Source organism: Lissotriton helveticus, chromosome 3_2 (assembly GCF_964261635.1).
Source record: "Lissotriton helveticus chromosome 3_2, aLisHel1.1, whole genome shotgun sequence".
In the NCBI taxonomy this organism is placed as follows: domain Eukaryota; kingdom Metazoa; phylum Chordata; class Amphibia; order Caudata; family Salamandridae; genus Lissotriton; species Lissotriton helveticus.
The window spans coordinates 360671218-360691510 of NC_136062.1; the positions used below are offsets into that span (position 1 = coordinate 360671218).

The window sequence follows — 20293 nt, forward strand, 5'->3', positions numbered from 1 at the left end:
TCCTTCCACCCAACCACTCTTTTAGTCATCCATCCATCCTCCCTTTCTCTCTCCATTGACCCTTTCACTTAGCCATCCTTCCATCCATCCACCCACCCACCCATCCATCTACTCATCCACTCATGAATCCATCCATTGACCCTATCATACATCCATCTATCATTTCACTCCTTCACACATCTATTCATCTTTTTGTCCATCTACCCTCCCTTTCACTCTCATCCATTCTTACATCCACCCTTTCACTCATATGTCCAGTCATTCACCCTTGTACTTATCAATCCATCAATCCATCCATCATTTCACTCATCCACCTACCCACCCATCATCCACCCAACCATCCACCCACCCACCATCCACCCACTCATCCATCCTTTCACCCACCCACCATCCAATCCACTGATCCATCCTTTCACCCACTCACCATCCACCCACCCACTCATCCATCCATCCTTTCACCCACCCAGGGCTGTTTGCATCTGAATAGATGTCGCTGCTCCTTAACCTGCAGCCCCTCCCTCTCAGTCACCTTCGAGCACCTCTTAACAGCTCATCAAGGGCTGGAGGTGGGAGGGTCGCCATCCAGCTGTGCCTCTCCAATGCTGCGGAGTATCTGAGGAGCTTTTGTGCAGCATCGGAGTGAAGAAGGGAGGTGGGTGCAAGCTGTGCCGGCTTTAGGGTGGAACAACCGGTGTGCCCTGTTAAAATGACGGACAAATGGCGTCCGTTAAAGAATCCTTCACGGACAACGGACAGACGGCCGAAATTACGGAGTGTCCGTGAAATTTACGGACGGTTGGTCACCCTACACACAGGAGCCAGTCTCGTCTGAGAAGTTGCACATAGTTGAAGCCTGGGTGCACAGCACTATAGTGGCTAACACAATCGCACCACACTATCTGTGCTTCTTGGCATCTTTGAAATGACTGGTGAATGATAAGGGTTTTAGGGGGGTATGGCCCGTGTGTCTGCCTGCTGTTCCTATGCTTCTAAACCCAGTGTGAAAACCTGGTGGTGAGGCTATCTGCAGTTGTGCTGCACACCTGAACGCAGAAGACCAATGCACAGCAGTGCACAGGGCCGAGCAGATGTGAGCTCTAGAGGGTTGTAAAGTCCTCTTCATTCAACTGTTAAAGCATAACGGGAATGCACCATTGATTACATTATGCGTCTGGGTGTTTAGCAGAAATTGCAGATGGGTGAAAGCATTTTAAATGAATTCATGCTTCAACAAGGGTCTTACTTAAAAATAATAATTTAAAAAAATGCCTAGTCCCTCATCAGAAGGTCACTGCAGCTTGCACAACCCATTGCCCCTTCCAGAACTGCCAATAACAGCACAGACTACTAATCATCACACTTAAAATGTGAGATTGCCAGGCTCCCAAAGCTATAAAAACGGCCTGGGTGGTAGGTGTTAGTCATTTTTATTGTGTATTCAATTAATAAACAACTGTTGTGCTGATCTCTAAATTCAACTGACAGCGCCACCTTGTGGCAGACTGTCATAAGTGCCGCTGCCGAGCACCGGAAATCACCGGCTCAAATTACACACTGAAAGAAACTAAGTTGAGTTGAACAAACCAACTGGCCAAAAATATAGAACACCTGTCCACTTTGCATTGGTTGGTCGAGATGTAGAATTGATTTATTGTAACTGTCCCTCAGTTTTTGAGTGAACGTGTACCTTTTGGAGAGGACTGTATAATGACAAACACCCTTAAATTAGAGACTTAGGTTTTAATGTGACCAACCAACCACTTCCTTCCTTCATTATTTTTTTAGGCTTGCATGGATTGACGTTACTACACAATGACTAGTGCTACACAGCAGTTATGTGGACTCTAAATTAAGCTTCTTTAGTCTTATAATCGGGGGACATAATTACCTACTTGAGCTTTCTCATATTTCTGGAGCATTTTCTCACAAGTGTTTCCGAATGCCACAAACCTGGTAATTAATGCTTGAATATTTCGGATTTTTTCCACTTACACTGACTTTAGAACCGTGTAACTCCTTTGTTTTCTTCTTCTTCCTTGCAGTAATGATTCCAGCGTATTCCAAACACCGAGCATATTCCCTCTTCTTCATTGTCTTCACAGTCATAGGTAAGACCTGTGTAATTGTTGCTCAATTCTTTTTGTGGGCATGTCAGATGTACAAAGATCTATATTGTTTTGCAGAAATCTACATTCCTAACTTCTTCTTTGCATGCCTGCTTACTTGGGTCCTTAGGTCCCGCAAAGACCTCTCAACATCCTATTTTCTTTATTTCGGTTCAATAAAACCATAAAAAGTACAATATCATTTTTTTAATGCAATAAAAACATGGCAAATCATTTAAAAAAATTACCCTAGAAAATACAACTCGTTTTGGGAATTACCATCCAACAATCCAAATCTCCGAATGTTTCAAAATCCATAAAATTAATAAATTAATAAAGAAGCATCCCAAGTTAAAATGATGATTTACAAAAAGTAAAGTAAAATCCTACGAAAATAATGTAAGTGGGACATCCGTGAAAAAAGGAATTGAAGTCCATCATGAGTACATTTGTGCTACACAGGATGGTAAGTGTGCAATAGGTGAACTTACTGTTTAGAAAATACATTTGTCTTAATATACCATATTGCGGACAGACCCCTCTCAACATATCTGTGCCTCCTTTTGAGACACTGCAGGCCCCACACTACAGAAATAATAAGCCATGCAATACAAAAGCTCTTCCTTTACTCTTGACCCAGTCAAGCGCACACCTACTAGCCCATACTCCACACTCTTCCATAGAGTAGCCTGAGCAGAGGAGGCAATTAGCTAGTTGTAGACCTGCTGGACTTTTATGACAGTGTGAGACCCCAATAAGCCCCCTACTTGATGTACAGTATTCTCTATCCGTGAAATGACTATTCTTTGATTCGCCAGCCGCCTTTGATGTATCCACCTTACTTAGATGCTCTAGAAGTGGATGCCATAAGTTTCCACAGTTGCTTTGATTTTACACCCAGCTCCTCGTGAGCTAACCAGAGTAAAACTTTATGGTGCGCCAAGGAGTGTGTTTCGACTCTGCATGGCAATATGCACCTTCCACTTTTAGATTCTATGTCCTTTTTTTTTTTTTTTTTTTTAGGATTCTATATCCCTCAAACACCAAATGTATCATCAGAACAGTATACTTACTTTACTTGTGTGCATTTCCCGCTGCTGGTTCCTCACATTCTCTTTTTTGGCTTAATACTCTACTGCACGGAATTTATAAAAATTTGCTACAAAAGACACCATTCCAATACAGAGAATTTTTATTTTTATTTTGAAAGAACCTGTCCCAGTATAGTAGAGGCATGCTTCATTTTCAGTTCTCATCCTGGTCTCTAAACACCAGGACGGGTTCGGCCACATTTAAGGTAGCACTTTGAACTGTATGGTGATCAGTCGTTAGGGTAAAGGGACCATAAAATCGAACCCTCAATTTGGCATTTTCTTTGAACTGTACCCCAACAACCGTTAATAAAGCGATGCAGAGTTTGATTTGAGATATTTTTATCTTCTTGGGTACCCCAGCTGTGAAAAATATTCGAACTGCTCCTATTGGTGAAGCCTTTTTCCTTCTTCTGGACCAACTATCCTCTACTTGGTGGCTTGCAGAATGAAAAATGATTCTGTGAATGTAACAATAGACTGTGTTTAATTTTGTAAAAAGTTCTCAGTCACGGAATAGGATTTTTCTGCAGTGCTTATCCCAATTCATTTTAGGGCTCATGAATCTGTCCAAGCGTGGGATGCCCTTCCTGAGTCATTTAGAATAGTATGAATGGGACATGTCTTAAAGTTCATGATGAGCTGCTAAGATGTCATCTTCCAAGTTTCAACAAAAGTTTTTGAAGTTGGTCCAGACTTTCCTCCATGGCACCTCTCTTCTTTAATTGCCTCCACAATGAAATTATGAGGGGTGGAGTCAATGGGGACCGGTTCACGAAACAGAACACAAACCATTTAACATCACCATTCCTTAGAAAGATGTTCCGTGTTTTTTCAAACATGTTATGTACATCTCTTCTTGAAGGTGACCTGACTACCCCTTCCTTTTAGCCAGCATGCTCTTACCACACTTTTAAAAACCATTCACTGACATCACTGTTTTCCTGTTTTGCCTCACTTATATAAAATTGGAATTAAATTTAACCAATCAATGCTCCACTCAGATGCCCAGCCAACCAATCTTTCACATCCAATTGCTTCTTTTTCCAACTTTAACCTCTCTGAGTGGGTAGGTGGAGTCCTTGGTAGTAGAGTAAGTGTAAGCTGAATGGACCCTTAATGTTGCATGAGAATCACTAATCTCCGCATCAATTTGCTTATCTGGGGACAACAAATAAATACATTGAATGTCCAAATGAGGTCTGTCATGGTGGGGTGGTACCATGCCCCTATCACTGTCGCTTTAAAATGAGTTGGCTACATCTATGTTTTTGACACTACTGCAGATAAGTAAAAAGAAAATCTCACCACAGACCTTCTTTTTGTCTCTTTTAAGGAAGTTTGTTTTTGATGAATTTGCTGACGGCCATAATATACAACCAATTTCGTGGTTACCTGCTGGTAAGTTGAAATTTTGTAATTGCTATCTGTTTATGAGTAATAAAAAAAAATTAAAAAACACCATGTCAGATCACCGATAAATAAAACCTGTGCTTGGAGATATTGTAGTAGTGATCGTGACAAATAACTGCTTGTGTAGGGTCTCGCAGAATTTTTGCATTATTTTCATCAAAATATTTTGGGATAGTCTGTTATTACTGGTTGGAAGCCACGTGAGGTCTTAGGCCAGTCCGGACAGCCAGGTGTGGGCCACATCCTATGGAAACCTGTGAGGACTTGTGGTGTATTACATGGTGTGGTTGTGCAAATTAAATACACTCAGGAAACCAACTAGGGTCCAGTTATGCTCATTTGCGAATACTTAAATCACCTTGGGAAGCTGTGGCTTCAAGCAGTCAGGCTTAAACACAGGAACAAGTATAAAGCATTTAGAAAAACCAAAATCATGAAATAAAGCCACACAAAATGAAAAATTCAACACCAATTTAGAAAAATAAATATTACTTTTAGGAATTTTTAGACACCCAAATGAACAAAATCCACCAGAGGGTTTTGGAGATGCAGATTTTTAAGTACTATGTAAATCTCAGCTTTTCATTCAAAAATGCAATCAAGCAATGGTAAGAGCAAAGTTTAAAAACTGGTTAAACTTTTAAAGAGTTGTTTGTCTACCCTGGCCCCATGAGGGCAACCAAATCCTTCCGGGGGAAGGTAAGGAGGGTCAATGAGGAGTAGTAGGACAGTTACCTTGGCACAAAGACCGTCTCAAGTACCATTCCTGGCACTATGGGCTTACCGCTCTAGACTTTACTGGAGTAGTCCTAATGCAAGGGATGCTGCAAATGCTGAGTGAAACCAAAGGTGGTGATGGACGGAGCGTTTGACAACCCAAACACTCACCCCCAGTCACTGATCTGGGTTTAATCCATCACCGTTCTTTAGCTCACTCCGCCACCCCAATTCAGCCGTGGCCATATGCAATACAGTCTGACCCTGTGCCTCATGGGAACAGTCCAGCCCGAACTGCCAAGCCATGTCTTCCCTGGACCGGAATCAAGCTTCCCAGGGCCGGTTTCGGGCATTACAGCCGTCTTCAGCCGGGCTTGCTTGACTCCAGTGGCAAAGTGAGCAAGGGACTCACGTCTGAGCATACCCTGCCACTTAGGGCGAACAAAGAAAAACCAAAGGTGGTGATGGACGGAGCGTTGACAATACAAACACTCACCCCCAGTCAACTGATCTGGGTTCGGTGCTGGACTTTTCCCATGGGGCACAGGGTCAAGACGGATTTGCATATGGCTGGGTTCAAACTTGAAATGCATGGTGAGCAAAAAAATGATGGATTTAGGCCCAGATCTCTGTACTGGGGTGAATGTATGACATTGTTCTGCATTCTGTCCATCACCTGTTTTTGCTTTTGTCACCCCGAGTGGGACGGGTATGCTCAGACGTGAGTCCCGTGCTCTCCATGCCACTGGAATCAAGCTATCCAGGTTGATGAGGGCTGAAAGCCCGAAACCGGTCCTTGGATGCTTGTTTCCAGTCCAGCGAGGACCTGGCTTGGCAGTTCGGCCTGGACTGTTCCCATGGGGCACAGGGTGAAGACTGATATGCATATGGCTGGGTTCAAACTAGAAAGGCATGGTGAGCAAAAAAACGATGGATTTAGGCCCAGATCTCTGTACTGGGGTGAATGTATGACATTGTTCTGCATTCTGTCCATCACCTGTTATTTTTGCAAATGCCGAGGGGTCATGAGGGTGTTCCTAGGACTACTCCTCGGGCGATGGTATAAGTAAGTCAATTTTGGCCACAGGGGTTGATATCCTTCGTAGTCCTCTTTGGTCCAACCAAGGTCCAGTTGCCACTCGACTACTGGTCTCTGTTCACAGTGAAACCAGCAGTTCCCTTTGATGAAGGCTAGTGTTCATCTTGGGCAGCCATACTGCATTCTGATTATTTTCCCTGGTCTAGTGGTGTCGGGTGCAAGTGTTAAGCATTGGGACTATGTTTGGGCTGCACAATGTCAGTTAGCAGCAGTCTAGTGATTGTGGCTACTCGCTGACCAGAATAAGCAACTACAGCTTTGGTGACCCTGCTGCTGTAACAGGAAGTCAGGCAACTGACTCTTGGAGTTGCCCTTTTGTCTGGGGCTCAGGAACAACTTTTCCATGAGCCAGGAACCACAGGCACAGTCCTGTCTTTGCTAGCCCAAGTTACAGCAGGTGCAATCCAGCGGTTGGTGCAGTATCTCTTGCCAGGTCCAGGAGACAATAGGGCAGTCCTTCTTTGGTACTCTGTCCAGTCTGGATGTGGTCTGAGGTCTAGGTGCCAGCAGTGCTGTATTTATGCCCAGAAAGTGCCCTAGTGGATGTTGCGGCCATTAGCCAATGGGCTAGTAGGTTCTTTCTCCACCCAATAGTGTGCTATTCTGCACACTCCCATGAAGGCAGAATCCTCATTTGGTGTGTGGAGCTTGGTAGCCCACTCTAGAGGTGGGCTACAAATGCACAAAAAATAGTTTGGCATCTGGTCTCTCCTTACATGTTGGACAGTTCGGCGTTGTGGGAGAAAGAGCAGCCCCCTCATGTGTCCACACCCACTGTGGCTTTTTGCCAGAGAGTGGTGACCCCTCTTTCAATGGCAGGCTCATGGGCCTTCTTCACACTTCTTCCCAGGAGGTCATAAGGCTGTCCAGTAGCCAGCATCTGTGTTTGGCACCAGAATACCTGGCAACATAGTGACAACTTTATAAAAGTTGCACTTACTTAAATTACATTAAATTTGACTTTGGTATCAAGTTGGGTTTAATGTGATGATTAGTTTGATACCTTGAAATACCTACTTTAGTAGTCCCATTCAGGAGTTGGCACAGTTGAGTGGTTGGTGGCTGTTCACAGTAAAAACGACAATTTTTTTTTTTTTTACTAATAGGACACATAAAAATGTATGTCCTGCTTTTTAATATCCAGCACCCTGCCTTAGGGCACGATAAGCCTGCTGTAGGAGTGGCAAGTATGTTTGAAAAATTGAGGTGTGGGTTTCACCATTCAGTTAAATGGAAAAGTTAACAGTTTAAAAACGCTCTGACAGTCTGGGGTGGCAGGCTGGGATACATGTTTCCACGTAGTCTCAGCCAGGTTGGCAAAATTATATCTTATAGGCTGTAGGTACTTGTGGTACCATCTACTAGGGAATTAAGTACGTGAAGCTTGTCAATTGGGTACAGTAACTCTAACAGTACATTCTTAAGGGTGAACGCACTGGCACTGATGTCTGGTTAGCAGGCCTCTGGGCACTCGGAGTAAAAATACCAGCAGCATATGAGTGATCACGCAAAACGGCATTTCCTTACATTGGGGGATATTGACATTTTTGCTAGGGGTTCCGAAACTCCAGATACGCTGGCGGTAGGACGCGCCCTGGACAGGGCTCCCTCACGTCGTCGCTGACACTGCAACTTAAGGTCCTCTTGCTTTCTTTGAGACTCTTTTTCCACCACGAGAGTTTTTCATACTATGATCAGAAATAGCTGATTCTCCGTTTTGGAAACCTTTGATACAGTAATTATCTTTACCATAAGTACTTTGTCCCGAAGAAGCCCATGTTTGGGCTAAAAGCGTTGGTTGGTCTCATCCTTTTGCATAGCAATAACATCTGGAACTAAATGACCAATATCGGCACAAGACAAATGTTGTCTGATTGAATGTGTATATGTGACTTGTACTCATATGTTGCCTCTCATCCAACTAGCTCTAATACTTATTCTTATGATCTACTGGCAGCAGATCATTTGAGGTGGGTAATATAGATCTCCAATCTTGTGACTAGTCCTGGAAGTGCAGTCCTCTAGTACCCAGCTGATTGTTCTATATAAATACGGGTTCTGAAAGGACCCTGCGGTCTGAGACCAATCTTTGATACGTGTTCCATATGCTATGTGTACAGTAAGGACATGTCTAAGTTGTCAGTATTTGTATGCATCAGTGTCCCTCTGCTTATATTCCCTTTTGAGTGATTATAGTGTCATCTGGTTCTTTTTCTCTTAGATATCCTCCAGTTTACTGATTCATATTGGGTCCCATTTTTTAAAACCCAGAATGTTGCCCGCATCTCGTAGTAGGTCGCTGTCCCATAATGGTGTTTTGTTTATTTCCTATTTCCAACCTATATATCTTATTGCAGTTTTCCAGGTTCCTATCACTGAAGGGGATTTGTGGAGGAAAGAATTAGAATAGAACTGAAGGGGTAACCCCCACGGGCTACCACTTGCCTGTTGATCTGCAGAGGGTCAACTTTTGTATTTTTTTGGGGCGAGGGAGAGCGCCCATTTTTGGGTCTCCATTAACTGTGAGGTCATGTAGTATTTTGTATGTCTGGTAAGGCTATGCCTTCATCATGTGCTCCTGTTGTGCTTTTGCGTTTCTATTCACACAGATGCACAGTTTCATGCGAAACATATTGCAATATGTCACTAAATGTTGATCTTCATATTTTGTGTTCCACATTCAGATGTGATTTGTTAGGTCTTTTTATACTGTTTTATGCACCCGCCTCTCATGGCGAGCAAGAGTCCCAGGCTATGGTCTGGACCTGTCTTTATGTTCTTCTCGCCTCCTGGTGAAATCCTGTGTGTGCCCCACCTCATAACCCATTACCCAGACCCACACTCTTTGAGTTGTCCGACTTGGGCCTGGGGAGAAGAACTTAGGCTTGTGTTAAAAGTCTCTGTCAAATGAGAATGGAACCCAGTCAGTGAACAAGTTTCCCTTTTTCCTTCTTTTTTCAGAAATCTGTTCAGGCTTCCCTTCTCCGAAGGCGCCTGGGAATAAGAGCGGCTTTCGAGGTGCTCTGCTGTCACACTGAGGTTCTGGGGCAGACCAATAACCATGTGTAAGTGGTAAATATCTTTTATCCGTAAGAGCCATTTATTTGTCTTTCCAAACTGTAGGACAGTCTGTTTTCTATTGTCTCTGCTGAAGGAGTACTCCTTCAATCATCTTGCATTCAATCGATTATCAATCTTATCCTGTCCTTCAAACAATTGATTTCTTCTTTCATCCTCATAAAGGCTATGGCCATTACTTGATTACTCTTATCCATTAATTAGCTGCACACCTTCATTCGTCTTCTGTAATAAGTGACCTCTTTTCCTCTTTCTTATTCCTCACACACAATCAAGGGACACTCTATCTTTCAGATTTGCACTCTTACCCGTTCCCTATGATCCCTGGCAGGCACACCGGCTTTCCCGAATAATTGTTCCCACTTTCATTTTCCTTCATCTAAATCCTTGGCATCTCCTCTGTTGAGTCATCGTCTTTGAAACACCACCAAATTTACACTCCTCTGTAATGAAGCCAGCATTTTTTTTCCCTTCTTACTTTTATTGGGCACTCTTTCCTTATTAAATCTTTTCCTTTTATTGATTCTTTTTTTTATTTCTATTTTGCCGTAATGGGCCTTCTTCCTTTCATTCCCTTATTCAAATATTTGGCGCTTTGCTATTCCTGTGTCTTCATTAATCACTGATCTGTCTCCTCTCTATCTCATTCACATCACGTGGCACTTTAATACTTCTTTGCTGCTTGCATACTAGATTTCTTTTTTTATAAATATCATTATATACTCTTCATTTTTATTTGTTACTAAGGTTCTATTTATTTTGCAGTCGTATGCTTTTTTTTTTCTCCTCTAGATTCTATCCTCTCCATTAATAAAGGACTTCATTTTCTCTTCTCCAATACTTGGTCATTCATCTTGCATGCAGTCTATAGCTTTCTTATGATAACTGTCTCTTACTTTTTATAGATGTTCATGGGTTTGTTCTTTTTTCCACTTTTTCTTTATCCAGCTTTCCTTCTCTCCCCATCTTATTCTCTCCAGCTTTTTCTTTTGTTCACATGCTCTTTCTCCCTAGCTGTCTCGACTGTATGTTGGCTGCCGTGCACACACATGCGGTACAGTGTGTACATGGCCTGGGATGATGCATAGTGTCACTCACCGGTTGAGTAGTTCCTGTTCTACAGCTTGAGATGCCTCCTGACTCCATAAGTGTAGGCAGATTCTGGCTGCCTTGTTATGGACTCTTCGTAGCTCCTCAGTGTGATTTTGGGTGGCCGGTGGAGAGCCTATTGCAGTAGTTCCAGCCTACCCTTTACTGTAGCTGCATTTAGCTGTACTTTGTGATCACTTTGAAAGAGTATGAGGATTTTTGTGGAGACACATCTCCTTTGACGGCGGCATTGATCCGAGTGCTGACGTTAAGGTCCGAATCCCAAGCTATCACCAGATTTGTGACCTGTTGTGTAGAATGGTGGAGCATAGACTGGCTGCAAGCCAAACTGGAGAGACTTGAGGACCACTCGTCTGCTTAAGAGTTTAGTCTGCTCCATTCAAGCATAGGCAGCTCTTGGGGTTCTCCGTAATGTTCAGATTCGCGACTTGCGCCCTGCAGACAAGTAAGGGTAAAAGGAGCGGGTCCGATGATCGGCTACACATCTTTATGACCAATGTCACTGCAATGAGGAAGTTTTTAGATGACCTGACTGAAAATGAACCTTTTGCATTTCTGAAATTAATCTGGCAATAAAAATGGAAACGCATCGTCTCACCGGCATATTGTAAATATTTAATTCTTGCATGATGAAATCATTGTAGGGTCTCCTTGTTTATTTTGAATTTGTGTCTTGGACAGAGCTGCTGTCAACAGCGAGATGTTTTTAAAAGTCTTGCAGAAGGTGGAAATGGAATTTTACTGTAAGGTTGCCATCATTCAGGTAGGCCTCAAAGTTCTATCCTATAGAATGCTTATATTATTGTTCTGATTGCATGTATGTTACTTTTAGCGACACCTACTGGTTCTAACAGGGATACATGTCAAATTTGTTTGTAAAGTGAGTGGAATAGTGTTTTTCAATTTAAAATAAAACCAGGATTTACTTAAATTTTTTTTTTAAATCAGACACAATACAGTAGGATATTTGATACATGAATAAGAAAAGTTACAGTAGGATATTTGATACTTAAACCGAGAGGAGAAAAAAAAGACAATAGTACGACAATAAACATATTCCGCTTATCCTAAATTATCAAATTTCTTAATATTGAATCAGCAATCGGGTAGCTTCAATCTCCCTTAACTTTTATATATTGATAATATGACAATAATTACAATCTTGATGCGATCTAGTTACGCTGCCTTTGTCTAGCCCACCCCTTGTCTATTTTGCTCCTCCATCCAGACGATCAATGGCTTCCAACTTTTCATACCTTTCCTCATAGTTTGTATCCCTTTACATTTATAAAAAGCAATTTCTTGCTTCCCAACAAAAAGTAACCTATTCATCCATTGATACACTGTAGGTGGTTCCTGATCCTTCCATACAGTTGCTATCATGAGGCGTGCTATTGCTATTATTACAAACAAAAAATCCCGTTGTGATGCATCGACTTGCACCTTTAAATCATATCCCAATAACATCAGTGTAGAGGAAATCTTTTTGTTCTTCCCTAATGTCTGTAAAATAAAGCATTCCATCGCCTCTCTTAATTTATCCAATTGTACACATGAATAAAACCTATGTAGCATGCCGGTAGGTCCCATTCGACATCTGGGGCAGTCATCTGATTCTCTTTTCCCCCATTTAAAGAGTTTCGATGGTGTGTATTACAAGCCATGTACCGTTTTTATATTGTTGAACCTTTAGATTGGATGACATAAAACAGACTTTCCCAGGTCCAGCACCTTATCTATATCGATTTCCCCATCATTTAATTTAGTTGACTAGCTGGCTTCTGTTTTTTCTATATCATCCTGAAATTTTACCAGTTCTTGATAAATATCTTTGATTCTATTGTTTGTATTGCTCATAAGCTGTATAATTGATATTGACCCAAAATCAATACTCTCTTTAGCAATTCCTTTTATACAATTTCGGATCTGTAAATATTTAAAGCATGAGTCCCGCTGTAAACCAAATCTTTGTGCGTTCCATAAACCACACCATTTCTTAATTTAGATAAACATCTGCCAAAGTAGCTATCTCCTTTTGTTCCCACTTTTTAGCCATATCATCGTACATATTTGCCTGCAAAAGATCAGAATGCCAAAGTGATGAATATCTAGTAAACCTGCTTACCCTACAAATTCTCTCTGCTTTTTTCTACACTTTCACAGCATAATCAATACATTTATAATCTTTCTTCTGATATTTTTTAAGGCCATTTTGCCGTTGATATATTCCAGTTGCTGCATCCCTGCTCGACAATTAATAAATATTCGGTAGTACACTCCCATTGCTTTGTATATTCTCCTAATGATAAAGAGCACCGAGATGCTGCAAAGCTGTGGCCATATAATACTTCTGAATGTTAGGAGCACTCCATCCCCCCCGACCACTTGGGAGAGTCAAATATCTGTAATCACGTCGGGTTTTGTGATAATTCCAGATAAAGTTGGAGAACAATCCCTCTATTTTTTTTTTTTTTTTTTGCCGCAAGCTCTAATGGGATAGATCGAATTAGGTATAACATTTTTGCAAAGATTTTCATTTTGATAACGTTTATCCTACCCACTATTGTGAGGTGTAAATGGTCCAGCCGTTTCAACTCCCTATTAATTGAGGCCATCACTGGATCTATATTTACTGCCCACAAATCTATAATTTTAGAGATTTGTATGACTCTTAAATATGTTGCTGACTGCACCACTCTAGGGTCCTGTAATGTACATTGAGAGGAGCAGATAATTTGTGTCTGTGAGCTATTTAGTAAATAGCCTGATCTCCTCCCAAATTTTTCAGCCAGCCTTTCAACTTCTATTATTGCTTCTTGTGGAGCGGAGGTTAAAAGGGCAATATCATCAGCGTATGCCAATATTTTATTTTCATAGCTGTGAGAGATTACCGGCTTAATTTTTGGGTCGTTCAAAATCGGAGAAATAAAAGGGTCCAAATAAAAAGCAAACAAAGTTGGGGAGCAAGGGCAGCCTTGGTCTATCTTGAGTCTTCTAGATTTATATTCCATTATTTAGATCTTGGCATGAGGATTATAATACAAGGCTTGTATCGCCCGAGTACGTCCTGAACCACAGCCTCTCAAGTCAAGTCAAGTCAGAGAATTTGTATAGCGCACTACATACCCAGAGGGTCTCAAGGCGCTTGAGGGGGGTGGGGAATTACTTGTCGAATATCCACGTTTTAAGTTGCTTTCTGAATGCTAGGTGGTTCTGGGTAAGGCGAAGGTAAGTGGGAAGTGAGTTCCAGGTTTTAGCTGCCAGGTAGGAGAAGGATCTACCTCCCATGGTGGTTTTGTTGATGCGAGGTACAGTGGCAAGGGCTTGGTTGGATGATCGTAGCTGGCGGGAGGGAGTGTAGAAGGACAGTCGTGTGTTGAGGCATTCTGGTCCGATTTCGTAGAGTGCTTTGTGTGCGTGGGTTAGGAGCCGGAAAGTGATCCTCTTATTGACGGGAAGCCAGTGGAGGTTTTTCAGGTGACCAGAGATATGTTCTTTACGCGGGATGTCTAATATGAGCCTGGCTGAGGCGTTTTGGATTCGTTGGAGTTTTTTCTGGAGTTTAGCGGTAGTCCCGGCGTAGAGGGTGTTTCCATAGTCCAGTCGGCTCGTGACCAGAGCGTGGGTGACCGTTTTCCTAGTTTCGGTGGGGATCCAACGAAATGTTTTTTTGAGCATGCGAAGAATGTTGAAGCAGGATGAGGAGACGGCGTTGACTTGTCTGTTCATTGAAAGTGAGGAATCCAGGATGACGCCCAGGTTCCGTGCGTGGTCTGTCGGGATGGGTGCTTTTCCAAGGGCTTCTGGCCACCAAGAGTCGTCCCATGCGGAGGGGGAGGTACCTAAGATGAGGACTTCTGTTTTATCTGAGTTCAGTTTCAGACGGCTGTGTTTCATCCATTCGGCTATTTCTTTCATTCCTTCGTGTAGGTTAGTTTTGGTGGTGCTAGGGTCATTGGTGAGTGATAGGATCAGTTGAGTGTCATCCGCGTAGGAGATGATGTTGAGGTTGTGTTGGCGTGCGATGACCGCGAGGGGGCTCATGTACACGTTGAAGAGGGTGGGGCTGAGTGAAGATCCTTGTGGTACGCCGCAGATGACTTCAGTGGCCTCTGACTTGAATGGTGGAAGGCGGACTCTCTGGGTTCTTCCGGTGAGGAACGAGGTGATCCATTCTAGTGCTTTTCCTTGGATTCCGATGTTTCTGAGGCGCTGTAGAAGGGTGCTATGGCAGACTGTGTCGAAGGCTGCGGAGAGGTCGAGGAGGATGAGGGCGACTGTGTCTCCATTGTCCAGTAGAGTTCGAATGTCGTCTGTTGCTGCGATGAGGGCGGTCTCAGTGCTGTGTTTTGCTCGGAAACCGGACTGTGAGGAGTCGAGGGATTTGTTGGCTTCGAGGAAGGCGGCGAGCTGGTTGTTGACAGCTTTTTCGATGACTTTGGCCGGGAATGGAAGGAGCGAGATGGGGCGGTAATTTTTGAGTTCAGTGGGGTCCGCTGTGGGTTTTTTCAGAAGGGCGCTGAGTTCAGCGTGTTTCCAGCTTTCCGGGAAGGTGGCGGAGTTGAAGGAGCAGTTGATGACGTCTCGGAGGTGCGGTGCTATGATGGAGTCTGCTTTGTTGAAGATGTGGTGAGGGCAAGGGTCTGTGGGGGATCCTGAGTGGATGGAGTTCATCAGGCGGATGGTGTCCTCAGTGGAGATTGGGTTCCAGTCATTAAGGATGTTCGAGGGGGGTGAAGGTCCAGCAGATGGTTGGGTGGGTTGGTCTCCGGGTTGGTTGTCGAAGCTGTTGTGGATGTCTGCAATTTTGTTGTGGAAGAATGAAGCTAGGGAGTCGCAGAGGGCTTGAGAGGGGGTGATGTCGTTAGAGTTGGCCGAGGGATTGGTAAATTCCTTGACGATGTTGAAAAGTTCCTTGCTGTTGTGGGCGTTGTTATCTAGTCGGTCCTTGAAGGCGGTTTTCTTGGCCTTTCGGATCAGTTGGTGGTGTATGCGGGTGGCGTTTTTGAAGGCGTCCTTGGTGCTGGTGGTTGGGTCTTTTTTCCAGGCCTTCTCAAGGGAGCGGCAGAGTTTCTTGGATTTCTTAAGATCATCGTTGAACCATGAGGCCTTCTTGCTGCCAAGTTTGCTTTGTCGTTTTTTCAGTGGTGCTAGGATGTCGGCGCTGTTGGATAACCATAGGGTGAGGTTGGTGGCGGCTTGGTCGGGGTTTGAGGAGTGAGCTGTGGGGTTTAGAAGAAGCGATGAGGAGATCTGGTCGATGGTGATTTTGTTCCAGTTTCTTTGCAGAGTTGGTAGGGGGTGGTTGTTGGGTTTGGGCTTGTTGTAGGTAAAGTGAACGCAGCTGTGGTCAGTCCAGAGGAGAGCCGTAGTGTGGCTGAAGGAGACATGATTGCTGGAGGTGAAGATAGGGTCGAGGGTGTGACCTGCGATATGGGTGGGGGAAGTGACCAGTTGTTTAAGTCCGAGGTTGGCGAGGTTGTCCAAAAGGGTGGTGGAGTTGCAGTCGTTGTTCTTTTCAAGGTGAAAATTGAGGTCTCCCAGAAGGATGTAGTCCTCGGAGGGGAGCGCGTGTGGAGTGATGAAGTCCGTGATGTCTTCACTAAATTGTGCGCGGGGTCCTGGTGGCCTGTAAAGGAGGGTGCCTCTGAGTGTGGTCTTGGGGTCGATGTGGATCTGGAAGTGAAGGTGTTCAGAGTTGGCGAGATTGACGTCTGAGCTGGTTGAGATGTGGATGGATTTCTTATGGACGATAGCGATTCCTCCTCCTGTGTGGCCGGTACGGTCCTTGCGTATGATCTTATAATCTTCTGGGATGGCAATGGTGATGTCTGGGGCGGAGGATGCGTTCATCCATGTTTCTGTTAGGAAGGCGACGTCCGGAGAGATGGTGTCTAGTAGATTCCATAGGTCAATGGCGTGCCTGTGGACCGATCGGGTGTTGAGCAAGATGCATTGTAGGTGGTTGGGGTCGGGAATCTGTGGTGTGGTCGTAGCGGAGTTGTTGTCGGTGCCGATGAATTTGCAGGAGTAGCATGAGAAAGGTCCATGGGTGTGTCCAGGAGCGGCTTGGACGCAGTTGGGAGAGCGGCCGGGGTTAAGGGCTAGGAGGGTGGTGGCATCGTAGGTAATGCGGGAGGGCTGGGCAATGCGGGGGCCAGGGGGTCTGGCGCTGGGCGCGGTCCAGGCGCGGACGGGCGTAGACGGGCTTACCTTTGGCGCACCTTCGGCGTGTCCGTAGCGCGTGGACGCTGCGCGTGGGTGCATCTGTCCATAAATGGATAGTGGGGGGGCGGAGCGTGGGAGGGTCAGCTTGGGAGGCGGGAGCGGGGAGGAGACACTGGGGCAGGTAAACAAACAACAACAGCAAAATGGCGGTGGGGTAGCGCGATTTCAGCAGTCCCCGCGCTAAAGTTGCCAGATATCAGGAGCACTGATCAGAACAACAATATAAATTATAGCGCAGGAAAAACGCTATTAGTTAAAAGTTAATTACAATTCTTAACAGGAAGAAAAACGAAAAACGATACCAAGCGCTATGCAGGAGCGCTATGCAGGGGAGAAGGCAGGCGCTGTGCAGCAGTATACTCTCTGTGGGGTAGGGCTCGAGGAGGAGCGAGTGGGAGCGACCTCTGAGAGCGAGAGTCAGACTGTCAATTTGTCTCACAAATAGCGCCTGCCCACCCAATCTAAAGCTTTCTCTGCGTCCAGGAGGACCACAGCCATTGCTCTTTTTTTCTACCTCTACGAAATCCATTATTGAGATTACTCGCCGGGTATGGTCTGTGGTCCCCCTGTCTGGAATAAAGCCATGCTGCCATGGTGAAATAATTGCAGCTATATTCTTTTGTAATCGGGTGGCTATGATTTTAGAGTAGATTTTCGCATCCGCATTCATGAGAGAAATTGGGCGATATGACGATAGGAGCTCTGGGGGAGGAGTGGCAGTAATGGAAAAAAACAGAAATCAGATACATACAGTTGGATGTACAAGGAGATGCAGTATACCACTAAAATATTTTCAGGAAAATACAAGCAATGGCTATATAAGGTATTTTTATTAAAAAGTAATGGGTAAATACACAATCTGTTCATCAAACGTTGGCGGTCTAAATGATAAGCTGAAACGTTCGAAAGAGTTTGAAATAATCACAATGTTAAATCTGGACGTGCTGTCTTTACAGGGGAGACACATTGCATGGGCTAATAAAACCTGTTTGGAGATTAGAGGTTATAATCTAGCAGTGTGCTCTTCACAGACAACTACAACAAGAGGTGTGGCCATATATATTAAAAACCGGCGCGGCACAGCCCTCAGAACAAAATCAGATAAATGGGGTCGCTGGGCTATAATGGAGCTATCTTTTCACTGTGGTCAATATATATGGATCCAATTTGGACGATCCTTATATTTGGGAAGAGCTGGAGAACGAGTTAGCACTGTGGCTTGGCTCATTGATTATTTGTGGGGATTTCAATATACATGTGGAGAGTGGCAGCCTCCTAAACACATATAAAGGAAGGAAACCTAAAGTATTTAAAGCATTCTGCTCATTCAAAAGTACTCATGGGTTAGGGGATTTTTAGTTAGAAAAACAATATAATAATCCTGGTTTAACTTATTATTCACACCCCCACAAAACATGTGTTCAATTGGATTATTTTCTGGCTCCTACACAGTGGTTAGATAATTTAGACATAAGAAAACTTCCACAGCTATACTCAGATCATAATCCACTACTTCTGGGAATTAAGGCGATCCAGGGTCTGAATAGGCAAACTGTTTGGACTTTTGATAGAAAACTTATTAGATAATGAGTTTTGTACCTATATCAAACAATGGATACAATTATTCTTTGATACCAATAGATATAGCGCATTTCGGGCAGTGGTGTGGGATGCATATAAAGCAGCCCTTAGGGGGGTAGTGATAGGGTTTGTAGCATATACTCGGTAAAAATGTGAGTTAAAGATGGATCAACTGATCAATATACTTGGTAAACTTGAGCAAGAGCATATTCAGATAGTTACCAATGGAGTTGAGGAAAATATATTAATGCAACATCTATGTAAAATCGCACTGGCAATAGTTGAGATTAACCAATATATTCAAGAGAAGGTGGCTCAGAAATATCAGATCTATCAGCAGGAACTATATGAGTATGGAGAGAAAACCGGCAAATTACTGGCTTTAAGAACCCGGCAATAGAGTGTTAGAAATAATATTCTAAAAATGCAGGATACGGATGACACATTGGTGTCTAATCCGGAAAAGATCATTAGAATCTTTGAGGAATTTTATAATAAACTCTATTAAGCAAAGCCTTTGATATGAGACCAAGGGGAAGAATGCACGGATATATCACTGCTTAGGTGCTTAGATAAGGGAACCTCTCAAGATCTAGAGCAGGAAATTACGATATAGGAGGTACAGGCGGAATTGGCATCTTCATAATCCGGCAAAGCGGCCGGGCCTGATAAAATCCCTTTAGAGCTATATAAAATACTTGCAGCACCAATAGCACCTCTTATAAAGGATTTATTTTTGGATATTAAATTACATGGAATACCCCCAATGTCATGGCAGGACACGGACGTTATTGCGTTTTTAAATAAAGGCAAACCTCCAGAGCTCCCATCGTCCTATTAAAACCAGCATTTATAATGCAATAGGTCTCGCCTTTGAAAAAGTAAGAGCTATTGGCATTGTAAATGACTAACTTTTTATTTATGTGTTGGTTTTGAAAACAGATAAATAAATGGCAGTCATTTACAATGTCAATAGCTTAATCTCTCGCAAATGCGAGACCTATTGCAGTTTTTCTGGTCTGCTAAGGACATTAATCTAATCCAACTAATCACAAAAAATTAAGAAAAAATCCACTTAAGCAAGAGGAAATTTTACTGTATAATTCGACACATTAGCTAGACCTACAGAACAGTTCAGCACTTCTAAAGTTTTCTTAAAACTTGACTGCAACCAGTCGATAAACCACGTACTCCAGGATGCTTTGTGGGGTACTATAAATAAGGAACAGCTAAAAGAAAGTGGACCTCAGTAATACTGATAGCTGTTGCCTTAATAAATAACGATGACACAATTGTGTAGTTAAGGCATGCAGTATGCTTCAACTCACAAACCGCGTAATTGGTAAGAGAAAAAAACAAGCTGTACCCAGGTCACCAGCAACCAGCCACGACTGAGCCCCTGATCCACTCCCACACCGGTGTAATGCTCACACCTGTTGCCCCCTCCCACTACAAGAACACCCCTCAACTCCCATCGCCAACACGATGAGAGTAAGGTGTCCCCAGCGAACTCGCAAGTAGCGGGAGCAGACTATAGGGCTGTACCCACGACAAGGGCTTCAAAATAAGAAGGCACACACACGTGTGTGTGACATCAACTGAGACAACGTGCGCCCTGAAAACACAACGAAGGCTCAGAAATAATAGCGGGCACGGAGAGCTATGCGTGCGAATTCAGCGGAGACAACACACGCCTGAAAACACAACACTGTCTAAAAAATAAGCGGACACACACAGCCGTGTGGATGCTACCAACGGAGACAACACTCGCCCTGAAAACACAACGAGGCTCAGAATTCTTTTTTTTCCCGTATACATCAAACTGTGTTACAGTGCAATGAATCGGCTTGTCCATGACTATTTTCTAAATA

General features: G+C 43.6%; 1 protein-coding gene across 1 annotated transcript in view; it reads left to right on the forward strand.

Moving 5' to 3' along the window:
* TPCN2 (two pore segment channel 2) overlaps positions 1-20293 on the forward strand; it is a 228681-nt gene that overhangs the window by 113767 nt on the left and 94621 nt on the right. Inside the window, exons 9-12 of the mRNA XM_078684245.1 lie at positions 2043-2108; positions 4533-4597; positions 9387-9490; positions 11295-11376. Of these exons, the coding sequence (XP_078540371.1) occupies positions 2043-2108; positions 4533-4597; positions 9387-9490; positions 11295-11376 (317 nt within the window). The remainder of the gene's footprint in view (positions 1-2042; positions 2109-4532; positions 4598-9386; positions 9491-11294; positions 11377-20293) is intronic.